The sequence below is a fragment of the Trachypithecus francoisi genome, unplaced genomic scaffold (genome assembly GCF_009764315.1).
Source record: "Trachypithecus francoisi isolate TF-2019V2 unplaced genomic scaffold, Tfra_2.0 Lachesis_group14, whole genome shotgun sequence".
In the NCBI taxonomy this organism is placed as follows: Eukaryota; Metazoa; Chordata; class Mammalia; order Primates; family Cercopithecidae; genus Trachypithecus; species Trachypithecus francoisi.
In genome coordinates this window covers 30,690,801-30,703,770 of record NW_022681459.1, presented here as the reverse complement: position 1 = coordinate 30,703,770, position 12,970 = coordinate 30,690,801, and the positions used below count along the sequence as shown (strand labels likewise).

The window sequence follows — 12,970 nt, the reverse complement described above, 5'->3', positions numbered from 1 at the left end:
GTCAGGAGATCGAGACCATTCTGGCTAACCCGGTGAAACCCCGTCTCTACTAAAAAAATTTAAAAAATTAGCCGGGCGAGGTGGCGGGCGCCTGTAGTCCCAGCTACTCGGGAGGCTGAGGCAGGAGAATGGCGTGAACCCGGGAGGCGGAGCTTGCAGTGAACTGAGAGCCGGCCACTGCACTCCAGCCTGGGCGACAGAGCGAGACTCCGTCTCAAAAAAAAAAAAAAAAAGCAAACTTAATAAATATTCTAGCCTCACTACTTCCTAGTTTACTAGCAATTTACCCTATCTGTTGTCTACTGGGCTCTTTGTGTCTATTGAGTCTAGAGGGAGGAACACATGATGGAGGCTGCCGCGCAGCTCTCTCCTAAGCACACTGGTAGTTTACCTTCAGCCATAGTGGCAGTATTCACCCCACGGAGTTTGGCAGAACATACTCTAAATCAGACATGAGGGCCGGGCACGGTGGCCCACTCCTGTAATCCCAGCAGAACATACTCTAAATCAGACATGAGGGCTGGGCACGGTGGCTCACACCTGTAATCCCAGCAAAACATACTCTAAATCAGACATGAGGGGTGGGCACGGTGGCTCACACCTGTAATCCCAGCAGAACATACTCTAATCAGACATGAGGGGTGGGCACGGTGGCTCACACCTGTAATCCCAGCAGAACATACTCTACATCAGGTATGAGGGCCGGGCACGGTGGCTCACACTTGTAATCCCAGCAGAACATACTCTACATCAGATATGAGGGCTGGACACACTGGCTCACGCCTGTAATCCCAGCAGAACATACTCTAAATCAGACACGAGGGCCGGGCACAGTGGCTCACACCTGTAATCCCAGCAGAACATACTCTAAATCAGACATGAGGGCTGGGCATGGTGGCTCACACCTGTAATCCTAGCAGAACATACTCTAAATCAGGTATGAGGGCTGGGTATGGTGGTTCACACCTGTAATCCCAGCAGTTTGGGAGGCCGAGGTGTGTGAATCACCTGAGGTCAGGAGTTCGAGACCAGCCTGGCCAACATGGCGAAACCCCATCTCTACTAAAAATACAAAAATTAGCTGGGCGTGGTGGTGCATGCCTGTAATCCCAGCTACTCAGGAGGCCGAGGCAAGAGAATCGCTTGAACTTGGGAGGCGGAGGTTACGGTGAGCTGAGATCACACCACTGCACTCCGGCCTGGGTGACAGAGAGAGACTCCATCTCAAAAAAAATTCAAATCAAATCAAATCACTCAGTTAGGTATGAGCAAGACTCTCTGATGTCCATACCTGCTGTGAGAGTCCACTGAGGCCTGCGGACTACTGCGTCATCCCCCTTCCTGGGATGGTCTTATCAGACCACCGTGCTACTGTTTTTGTTTTCGTTTTGTTGTTTTTTTTTTTAGACAAGATCTCGCTCTGCTGCCCAGGCTGGAATCCAGTGGCACAATCTCAGCTCGCTGCAACCTCTGCCTCCTGGGCTCAAGAGATTCTCCTGCCTCCCGAGTAGCTGGGACTACAGGCATGTTTCACCATGACTGGCTAATGTATTTTTTATTTTTTGTAGAGATGTGGTCTCACAATATTGCCCAGGCCGGTCTTGAACTCCTGGGCTCAAGTGATCCTCCCACCTCAGTCTCCCAAAGTGCTGCGATTACAAGGAGTGAGCCATCATGCCTGGCCTGTGCTACGGTTCTGCTCCGAGCTTCCCTCAATGTGCATTCCCCAGCCCCACCTCCAGATGTACCCCTCTAAACCCAGCCCTTGAGGGTCTGCTGTGTCCACAGGATAAAGCCCAGACCCCCGAAGCGTCCCACTCCCACAGCTGATGCCCCTGGCTGCTGGGTCGCCCACCACCCTGTGAACTCCTCACTAGGCTGCAGGGCCCTGGGCACCTTCTGAGCCCCCGAAAGCTCTGAAACTCCTGTGCCTGGCCAACTCTCCTCTCTCAACTCAGACCGTTCTTCTTTCAGCCTCCAAGACCCTGCTGCAACTGTGCCTACGTAGCCTCCGAGACAGCACACGAAGAACGAGGGTTCTTCAGGATTAGGGCTCCCTGCCAGCCCTGGTCAAAGTCCCTGGTCTCTGGCAAACCCACTGGTGCCACAGAACAGCCTGGGTGTCTCCGCGGAAAAGTCTGAAGGACAAGCTTCTGCTCAGCCTCTACCGCAAGGCATAAGTCCGCTCCAGCTGCGTGGGAAGGACCAGCGGGCTAAAAGGCCACTACGTAAAGGGAACAAGCACCAAGCACACAGGGGAGCCAGGGTGGGGAAAGCCGCGGGGCCTGCAGCCAGGGGGCGGGAAGAGGGGGCTGGGCTTTGCACCCTCATCCGTGCGACGTATTGGGGCTCCCCCACCTGCTGGAGTGCGCCCCGTCTCCTGCCGAGAGAGAAAGCCGGTCAGATGGCTACACTCTGCCCTGGGGGGTCAAAATAATCCCAGCAGAGTCTAGGCCAGTGGGATGGCTTGGAAAGGGCTTCAACGTCCTCATGGGAACTTCCTGCGGTTGGAGGGTTGCGGGGCCATAGCGGCAATCACTGGGGCGGGGGAAGGGCTTTCAACCTCGTTAGTCATCTGGTCCAGCCACAAGAGCAGCGGCGGCGGCGGCAGTGGTTCTGCCGAGGAGCCCTCGGACTCGCTTCTCCCTGCCGCCCACAATACGAGCTCATCCTCTGCCAGGCGCAGTCCCCAGTCCTCCTCCCTCCGCCCGGCCGGTCCTGTGAGCAACCTTCCTCCTGCCCACGTGCGGGAGTGGCTGCGTCGGGCTCCTCCCAGGGCCCACGTGCGCGCCGTAGCGGCAGCATCCCACCCTGCGCACAGTAAGGCGGACAGCGAGACACAGCGAGACACTACGTGAGCGCGGCGGCTCGGCTGATCCTCCTCCTTCCGGGAGGCAGAGTGACTCAGAACGGCAGGAGTGGGGGAAGCTCTGGAACATTCCAGCGCAGCTCCTCCACCCCAGCCTGGCCACCCTAGTTCCAGGCGTTCGGGGGAGAGCCGGGTGAGCGCTGCGCAGAAGCAGAACCCTCCCTGTAGCTTCTTTTGCAGAGACCTCTGACCACTTTAGGAAATCAGAATGAGGACAGAGGATGGGAGAGATCACGTGACTGCTTCACCCTGATCAACCTGGGGCCCGAGCACCCCGTGTCCCTCCCACTGTCTGTCACTACTCAGCCCTACAATCCAGGTCAACCATGTCCTTCGTCCTACAAACTCCAAGAGGAATTTCTGGTAGAAATGGCCCTGAGCCCCGGCAGAGCAGTCTCCCCTCATCCCTCACCCACCCCTGACTCAGTCGTCACAGCTCCAGGGCCCATCGCCTGGGCCCCCAGAGCACACAGACACCCAGCTCCCTACTTCCAGGTTCACAGTGCTGCACAGGGACCGTGCACTGGCTGGTCAGGGGCTGCCGGGTGCTGGGCTCACTGCAAAGTGCTAAGGGAAGGCAGAGGTCATGGCTGGGCTCAGAAGTGCCCAGATGGCCAGACAGCTGGGGGCTGAGTCCAGGGACTGCCAAAGCAACATTCCTGACCCAATATGGGCTCCCTGGTGTGACCTCAGGCCCCGTCCACCCCCACAGCGTGCAGCAAAAATGCCACCTTATTCTAGCTCCAAAGTTGGCTCCACAGGGCCTCACACCCGCTGCACCCTCCTCCTGGAGGCCGTTCCTCTCTGTCCCCTGGCGGGCAGAGTTCCACCTAGTGCTGGCTCCCTTCCGCCCCTTGGAACTCCCACGCACAGCAACTGGCCCTTGGGGTTAGCCAAACCTGTGTGCCCGCAGTTTCCTCGTTCAGCTGTCCTAGGGTGACCACATTCCCAGCGGCTTGGCAACTGTCACAGGTAAGGAGATGGGACAAGAGGCTGAGCAGGGCTACCCACCTGCTTCAGGAATGCGGAAAGCTGCCAGAGAAGTGGCCAAGGACAGGGACAGGGACTGGCAGGCTTGTCTTGGCCACAGAACCCTTTAAAACAGAGGCCCCATGCAGAGCCGGGGAATAGACGGGCACAGGGCGGCTGCTCTGTGGGCAGGAAGGGAGGCGCTGCCGGCCCCTCCTCGGCCGATCGCACCGTTTTTTGCTCAGCCTATCTCTGATAATTCCTTTCTTCCTTTCTCCTTGAGAAGTTCCCTCTGTTCTTATTCCTCGACGCCACTCACTCTGTGAACTGGGCACGCATGATTCCATTTCAAAAGCTCTGTGTGGGTGTGCACCCGCAGACACCAAGGCCAAGAAGCCACAAAGCCAGTCAGCAGCCCCAGTGTCCCTGCAGCTGCCCGCTCTGCAGATCCGCCCCTCCCTTTCCAGAGAATGCCAGTCACACCAAGCCTCCTAAGAGGGGGGAAGTCACTCACAGGAAAGACGGGGGGCTGGCCAACACTGGGGCCTGCAGAGCAACACACCACACACACACGTGCACACATGCTTCTCATGACACACACATGCATGCCCAGACGTGCATACATGCCCCATACACATATGTATCCCACATGCACACATACCATGTACACACACGCACACCATGTACACACACACCATGTACACACACACCATGTACACACCATGTGCACACACACACACCCACACACACATGTGCACACACGCACACCATGTACACACAAGCATACCCACATACACACCATGTACACACACGCACACCCACATACACACCATGTACACACACGCACACCATGTACACACGCACACCCACATACACACCATGTACACACACGCACACCCACATACACACCATGTACACACACGCACACCATGTACACACGCACACCCACATACACACCATGTACACACACGCCCACCATGTACACACAAGCACACCCACATACACGCCATGTACACACACGCACACCATGTACACACGCACACCCACATACACACACACCATGTACACACACGCCCACCATGTACAGACATGCACACCCACATACCCGGTGCATACAAGCACACCACATACACACACCATGTACACACACACCATGTACACACACACACCCACATACACACACACCATGTACACACACGCACACCATGTACACACAAGCACACCCACATACACACATCATGTACACAAAGCACACCCACACACATACACACCATGTACACACACACACCATGTACACACAGGCACACCCACACACCATGTACACACACAAGCACACCCACATACACACACACCATGCACACACACGCACACCCACATACACGCCATGTACACACACGCACACCATGTACACACGCACACCCACATACACACACACCATGTACACACACGCCCACCATGTACAGACATGCACACCCACATACCAGGTGCATACAAGCACACCACATACACACACCATGTACACACACATACCATGTACACACAGGCACACCCCACACCATGTACACACACAAGCACACCCACATACACACACACCATGCACACACACGCACACCCACATACACGCCATGTACACACACGCACACCATGTACACACGCACACCCACATACACACACACCATGTACACACACGCCCACCATGTACAGACATGCACACCCACATACCAGGTGCATACAAGCACACCACATACACACACCATGTACACACACATACCATGTACACACAGGCACACCCACACACCATGTACACACACAAGCACACCCACATACACACACACCATGTACACACATGCACACCCATACATACACCATGTACACATGCACACACCATGTACACACATGCACACCCACACACACAATGTACACACATGCACACCATGTACACACATGCACACCCACATACACACACATATGCACCGATGTGGGCTACAGCCAGAAGCAAGAGGGTAAAATAGATCAGAAAATGGGACCAATAGGCTGGGCGCGGTGGCTCATGCCTGTAATCCCAACAGTTTGGAAGGCCGAGGCGAGTGGATCGCCTGAGGTCAGGAGTTCAAGACCAGCCTGGCCAACATGGTAAAATCCTGTGTCTACCAATATACAAAAATTGGCTGGGCACGGTGGCTCACGCCTGTAATCCCAGCATTTTGGGAGGCTGAGGCGGCCGGATCACAAGGTCAGGAGATCAAGACCATCCTGGCTAACACGGTGAAACCCCGTCTCTACTACAAATACAAAAAAATTAGCTGGGCATGGTGGCGGGCACCTGTAGTCCCAGCTACTCGGGAGGCTGAGGCAGGAGAATGGCGTGAACCCGGGGGGCAGAGCTTGCAGTAAGGCGAGATCATGCCACTGCACTCCAGCCTGGGCGACAGAGCAAGACTCTGTCTCAAAAAAGAAAAAAAAAAAAAGACAAAATACAAAAATTAGCCTAGTGTGGTGGAGCCTGCCTGTAGTCCCAGCTACTCGAGAGGCTAAGGCAGGAGAATGGCAAGAACCCAGGAAGCGGAGGCTGCAGTGAGCTGAGATCACGCCACTGCACTCCAGCCTGGGTAACAGAGTGAAACGCAGTCTCAAAAAAAAAAAAGGAGAAAAGGAAAACGGGACTGATAAGTTCCTGTTTTTCTCCATGACAGCCAAACAGGAATAACAGAAACCTCAGTCCCAAACTAAGAGAGTCAGAAAAGCAAGAAACTAGCCCAAATTTTGTTCCTCCTTGGAGAAAGAGTAAAGAAAAAAAGAAATACCAGAAAAAAACACCTGTTTCCTGGATTGGGACACATTCTGGCTCAGACCCAGGGACTGGCAGAGGCCAGAGAGAGAGAGAGAGAGAGAATCTCAGCTAGACAGGAGGAAAGCCAGCTGTCCAGCGTGGCCCGGAGAGCACGCGGGGATGTTCCGAGGACGCTCAGAAGCATCTGCAACCTGCAGCATCAGCATCACCTCTAGGGAAGTTAGTGAGGGCCACTCGAGGCAGGAAGGAGGCACACTTTAGCGCTGGCTCTATTTTTTCCTTTTCTTTTCTTTTTGAGGCTTAGTCTTGCTCAGTCGCCTGGGCTGGAGTGCAGTGGTGCAATCTCGGTTCACTGCATCCTCCACTTCCTGGGTTTAAGCATTTCTCCTTCCTCACCGCCCCCCACCCCCGAGTAGCTGGGATTACAGTAGTGTGCCACCACGCCGAGGTATTTTTTGTATTTTTAGTGGAAATGGGGTTTCACCATGTTGGCCAGGCTGGTCTCGAACTCCTGACCTCAGATGACCCACCTGCCTCAGCCTCCCAAAGTGCTGGGATGACAGGCGTGAGCCCCCGTGCCTGGCCAGCGCTGGCTTTTTTGTGCTGTTTGCAAATGCAAGTCACCTTGAAAAATGTTAAGGCAAAAATGATGCCTTTTAAAAGGCAGGGTGGTATTCTTCCAGGATCTTATCAGTGCGGTTCTCAAGAAACAGAAAGCTCTTTCTATCCTAGGAATTCTAAGAAAAAATGTAAAGATTTTTCAAAACACTAGATTTTTGTTTTGTTTTGTTCTTGTTTTTTTTCTTTGAGACGGAGTCTCGCTCTGTCCGCCAGGCTGGAGTGCAGTGGCGCAATCTCGGCTCACTGCAAGGTCCGCCTCCCAGGTTCACACCATTCTCCTGCCTCAGCCTCCCGAGTAGCTGGGACTACAGGCACCCGCCACCACGCCCGGCTGATTTTTTGTATTTTTAGTAGAGATGGGGTTTCACTGTGTTAGCCGGACTGGTTTCCATCTCCTGACCTTGTGATCCACCTGCCTTGGCCTCCCAAAGTGCTGGGATTACAGGCGTGAGCCACCGCGACCAGCCAACACCAGGCGTTTTAACCATTTCCTCAAGAGAACCCCCCAGCGACGACACATCTCTGAAGAAGAGGCCACCTTGCAGAGCAGGGGATTTTTTTTTTTTCTTTTTTGAGACAGGGTCAACCTAGTGCATTGGTATTCTCTGTCAACTTTCTGGTTAAAAATACATTGTATTGGCCGGGCACGGTGGCTCAAGCCTGTAATCCCAGCACTTTGGGAGGCCGAGACGGGCGGATCACAAGGTCAGGAGATCGAGACCATCCTGGCTAACAAGGTGAAACCCCGTCTCTACTAAAAAAATACAAAAAAAAAAAAAAAAAAACTAGCCGGGCGAGGTGGCGGGCGCCTGTAGTCCCAGCTACTCGGGAGGCTGAGGCAGGAGAATGGAGTAAACCCGAGAGGCGGTACTTGCAGTGAGCCGAGATCCGGCCACTGCACTCCAGCCTGGGCGACAGAGCGAGACTCTGTCTCAAAAAAAAAAAAAAAAAAAAACATTGTATTTCCATACATGTTTATTTTTTACTTTTTTTTTTTGAGACAGGGTCTCACTCTGTCACCCAGGCTGGAGTGCAGTGGCACCATCACAGGTCACTGCATCCTCCACCTCCTGGGCTCAAGTGATCCTTCCACTTCAGTTTCCCAAGTAGGTGGGACTACAGATGTGAGTCACATAGCCAGCTTTTTTTTTCTTGTAGAGATGGAGTCTTGCTATGTTGCCCAGGCTGGTCTCAAACTCCCAGGCTCAAGGGATCCACCCCACCTCGGCCTCCGAAAGTACTGGGATCATAAGTGTTAGCCGCCGCACCTGGGCTTGGGGATTCTTAAATATTCGAAGATAGAAATCAGCTCCTGACTTGAGGGCCCTCAAGCAACCCCCTTGGGACCCCATCATGCATCTCTGGGAGCCCGGGGTGACTCGCTGCTTGCGTCCACAAGCTGCTAAAGTGCTGAGGTCCCAAAGCTCTGCAGCTTCTGCTCCTGTCCATAGAAGCGGGGCCCAGTAAGCAGGTGGAACCCTCGACCTCTGCGACAGCTACTTTTGCCAACGTCACTCAGCAGGTAGGAGTCAGAGCAGGTACTGACATCCAGGGTTCCAGGGCAGGGAGCCCCCTGCTTCTTCCTGTGGGGTGTCTGAGCCACAGTCCGCCTGCCAGCAGACATGGCATTGAGGCCCGGACGGAGCCAGCCACCTCACAGCGTCTTGTGGTGGGGGCTGCAGGGAGTCCCATGGTCTTGCCTTCTGGTCTTTGCAATGTGGTATTTAAATGGGTCTTGAGCTAAGGCCCCAAGTTAGATTGACAAAGCCATGGAATTCAATCATTTAATGCCTGATGTCTACAACCTCCTCCCCAGGAGCAGCCCTATGAGAGCACACCTGGACTGTGGTCCTGCAGCCATGGGGGTCACTTATGTCTGAGGCGGCAGTGCCTGGTGCCTGGCCTCAGCTGCTCCAGACGCTGACAGATGAAGGACACCGACATCACCCAGCCAGCGGGAGCCCACTACCTCTCCACCTGGACGGGACGCACAGGGTCAGGACAGGCTTGCCTCCCCCCACAGGGCAGCTACTGGCCTTCGATGTACTCAGCACAATCTCTGCACAGCCCAGTTTGGAGACTCATGGCTGTGCTGCTCCCCTCGTTTCCAAAAAGGACAGCTTGACGTCATCAACTTCTGGGCCTTTAATTCACCCCTTGGTTTGTGCCACTTTCAAATTTCTCTGAAGGCTCCTACTGGAAGGAAGGCTCCTTCCAGACTGAATGCTGGACCCTCGAAGCGTATGTTTAACTGAAACCTGTCAAGAGGATTCTATTTGGAAAAAGGATATTTGGGCCGGGCACGGTGGCTCCCACCTGTAATCCCAGCACTTTGGGAGGCTGAGGCGGGCAGATTACCTGAGGTCAGGAGCTCAAGACCAGCCTGGCCAACATGGCGAAACCCCGTCTCTACTAAAAAGAAATACAGAAAAATTAGTCAGGCGTTGTGGCACATACTCGTAATCCCAGCTGCTCAGGAGGCTGAGGCAGGAGAATTGCTTGTACCTGGGAGGGGGAGGTTGCAGTGAGCCGAGATCGCACCACTGCACTTCAGCCTGAGCAACAGAGTGAGACCCTCGTCTCAAAAACAAAACAAAAACAAAAACAAAAACAAAATGAAAGAGAAAAAGGATCTTTGCAGATGTAAGATTCCAAGATGAGATCACACCAGATGATCCGGGTGGGCCTGAATCCCACGTCAAGTGTGCTTTTAAGAGAGCACACGGGACGGAGGCCACATGAGGACAGACAGAGACTGGACTGATTTGGCTGTGAGCCCTAGAAGCCTGGGGCCACCGAGAGCCAGAAGAGGTGGGGAAGGACCCTCGTATGGAGGGAGCATGGCCCTGCCCACACCCTGGTCTCAGACTTCTGGCCCCCAGACTGTGAGAGGTGAATTTCTGCTACAGCGAGCCAGCTGGTTATGGCAGTGCGGGCAAACTCCTACATGACCCTAAGGCTGCCTACGGTATTTTCACTCCAGCAAACTCATACATAACCCTACGGCTGTGTACCTTAGGGTTATGGAAGCAACAGGACAAAGGGGGTTGGGAAGCTGCCCCGAGGGCCCCGGGATCTCCCCCACGCAGTGAGGCCTATACAAACACGCGAGCTGCGGAACTGATGAGCCGGGAATGCTTTCCACACATACACACCCGGCGCTCCAAAGAGCCAAACCTCCCAGCCCTGGAAGAACCTGAGGTTTCCTACACCCAAGAGGAAACAGTCCCACCAATGTGGAAGGGCAGCCACTCGTTCCCTCCACTCCTTCCTGCCTAGAATCCAAGCCAGAGCAGCAGGGAAGTGCCCCACCCCAAGGCGCATCCCATGGCCTGTCCTTGGGCAGGTCTGTGCTTGACTCAGGCAGCCCCCCAGCTCCTCTCCACTGCACCCCCAGACCTCGAGCCTGCCCTTGCCCTCTGCGTTCAATCTGCAAACCCAAATCATGTTGCCTGACACACTGCACCTCCTGCCAGCACTGGTCATGTCAATATGTTCCCTCCTTAAGTTCTCTGCCACCAAAATGAACCTTGGGCTTAGGCCCAGAAACAAAATCCAAACACAGGCTCAAGGTTTTGCTCTGCCCAGGGAGGGAGGCTGCCTCCTGGCTGCAGAGCGACACACGGAGAGGACGTGGCAGAAAGCGGCTGGGGAGAATAGCTCTGAAGTCCAGATGTGCAGATGGTCCAGTCGTGACAAATCTGTGCTACCCTCACAGGGAATCAGTGGGAGCTCCCTGGCAATGGGCATACCCCGAGTCTGGCATGAAGGGCACAAGGAGCCCTGGTGCTATCTTGCAAACAGGTATTGTGCCTAGTTTGCAGGTGAGACTCCGGAAGGCTCAGAAACCAGGGCCAGATCCCTCAGCTGGAATTCCAAGATGAGGAGACACCTGCTTTGAGGTGGGACCCCCAGACACCTGGGTCAGTCCCCATAAGGAGCCTCTCCAGCCACCCTGCTACATGCCACACCCCTGAGGCATTCTCCAGTCTCATTCCAAGTAGCATTGAGGCAAATCTCTGGGGCCCAGCCAGAGGCTCTGTTCTGCCGGTTTCGAAGTTTTCTTTCCCTACATTCAGCCATGTGAACAAGGCTTTGGAGTCCTAAGCCATACGATGATGATCAAAATCAAGAACAAACTCTTGCAAGAGCAGCTCTAGACTTTGGGGACGCTTCCCCTTGGAACTGCGGCTGGAAGCGGCAAACGCCAGCCCCAAGGCCACTTCCAGGCTCTGTCTCCCAGTCCCTCCTGTGCCCACTAAGGCTGGTCCAGGCTGGTTGGGTCGCCGGCCATCTCAACCCTCCCTCATCATATTGTTTCTCCTCGTCCAGCCGGCATTGGACATCGGGGTATGGGAGCAAAACGCCTGCATGGAACCCTGTGGAGCCCACAGGTAAGGACGCCGGGCACTGGGGAGACCCCAGGTAGGAAGAGCAGCACCATCCTTACGAGGCTCCACGTGAGGTGAGCAATCAGAGGACACCCCTCCCTTGAGTCACTGGGAGTTAGAGAACAAGGGACATTGCTGGGGTATCCCGAGTGAGTCAAAGAAGGAAACAGTTTGCCCAGTGAAGTAGGAGGTGGACGGGAGGAGGGATGGGACAGACGTTGCAGGACCTGCACACTTCTGCCAAGACAGCGGACGCTGTCCTCAGAGCTCCCTGGTTCCACACTTCCTGGCTGCCCCTGCTTCAGGGACCCTGCACCTTTCTTCCCAAGCCCAGTCCTACTTCTGACTCTGCCCAAGCAATCCACCAGGCTGTGGTGACCTCCGCCACCCACCTCAAGCTAGGAGTGGCCCAGAGCAGTGCTTAATAGCTGGGGCCACAGAACCTGTGCACCCTGACTGTCCCAGGCAAGGTCTGCCTGCAGCTGGCTGGAAAAGGGGCTCAAGTGAGACCGCCTGTGAAGCAGCGCACCCTGCTCAACAGGACCTCCACTTCACTTCGGACTTGAACCCCCTACCTTTCCACACTCAACTCTGCTCGGCTTGATCCTGCGGGGGCATGCCTAGGTCAGCCCTCAAATTCCACGGAAGCTCTGCTCCCCGCTTCCTGCCTTCCTCCCAGGTTAGCCTGCACCGCAGGCCCCACCGTGCTCAGGTGGCCCTTCTCTACATCCCGCGGGGCCCAGCACAGGGACCGGAAATACCTGCTCCCATCCCCAAGGACCAGGCGACAGGTGAGCAGCATGGGAGAGCCACCACCCTGCAGGGCACCCCCAGCCCTCCTGCTGACTCGACAAGGCCAGGAAGTGCCCGTCGTCCTGGTTCTGCTTCGGCCCTGCGTGACACCCACGCTACTGCACCCAGGCCTCTCCTACCCCTCCACGGGCCACTTAGCTGCAACCAGGAAGCCGTGGGCTAACGCGTTTTAAAAGGTGGCTCCCTAAAGCCGATCCGCACAGTCCCGAACTGTTTTCTGGGGCTTTTCCTCGTCAGAGCAAACACCTGCAGGGATGCCGCTCTGCCAGAGGGTGCAAGGCAGTCCCAGCCCCACCCTCTTCCCCTTGGCCACCTCCTGGCGTGGTCAGGCCAAGAGTGGAGTCCACCCTCGTGGGCACCGTGACCTCACTCGTCTTCCTCCCTCTTCCCGATCTCCTGACCCACAGGGGCCCAGCAGGTGAGCGCGCTAACGCCTCGAGCTCCACGGCCGCCTCTGCGTTCCAGCGGGGCAAGGTCCCGGCTCGCGTCACTGCTCCGGGACTCCTCGGGGCTCTG

The 12,970-nt window shown here is 55.4% G+C and overlaps 1 protein-coding gene across 2 annotated transcripts in view; it reads right to left on the bottom strand.

Moving 5' to 3' along the window:
• The window catches only part of PDXK (pyridoxal kinase), a 44,855-nt gene that overhangs the window by 31,152 nt on the left and 733 nt on the right, over positions 1-12,970 (bottom strand). Inside the window, exon 1 of one of the 2 annotated variants that reach the window (XM_033232620.1) lies at positions 2,564-3,059. The exons of the other annotated variant lie outside the window; for it this stretch is intronic. Coding sequence (XP_033088511.1) covers positions 2,564-2,575 — 12 coding nt within the window. The 5' untranslated portion in view covers positions 2,576-3,059. Of the gene's footprint in view, positions 1-2,563; positions 3,060-12,970 lie in introns of those variants that run through there. 2 annotated transcript variants of the gene reach the window in all.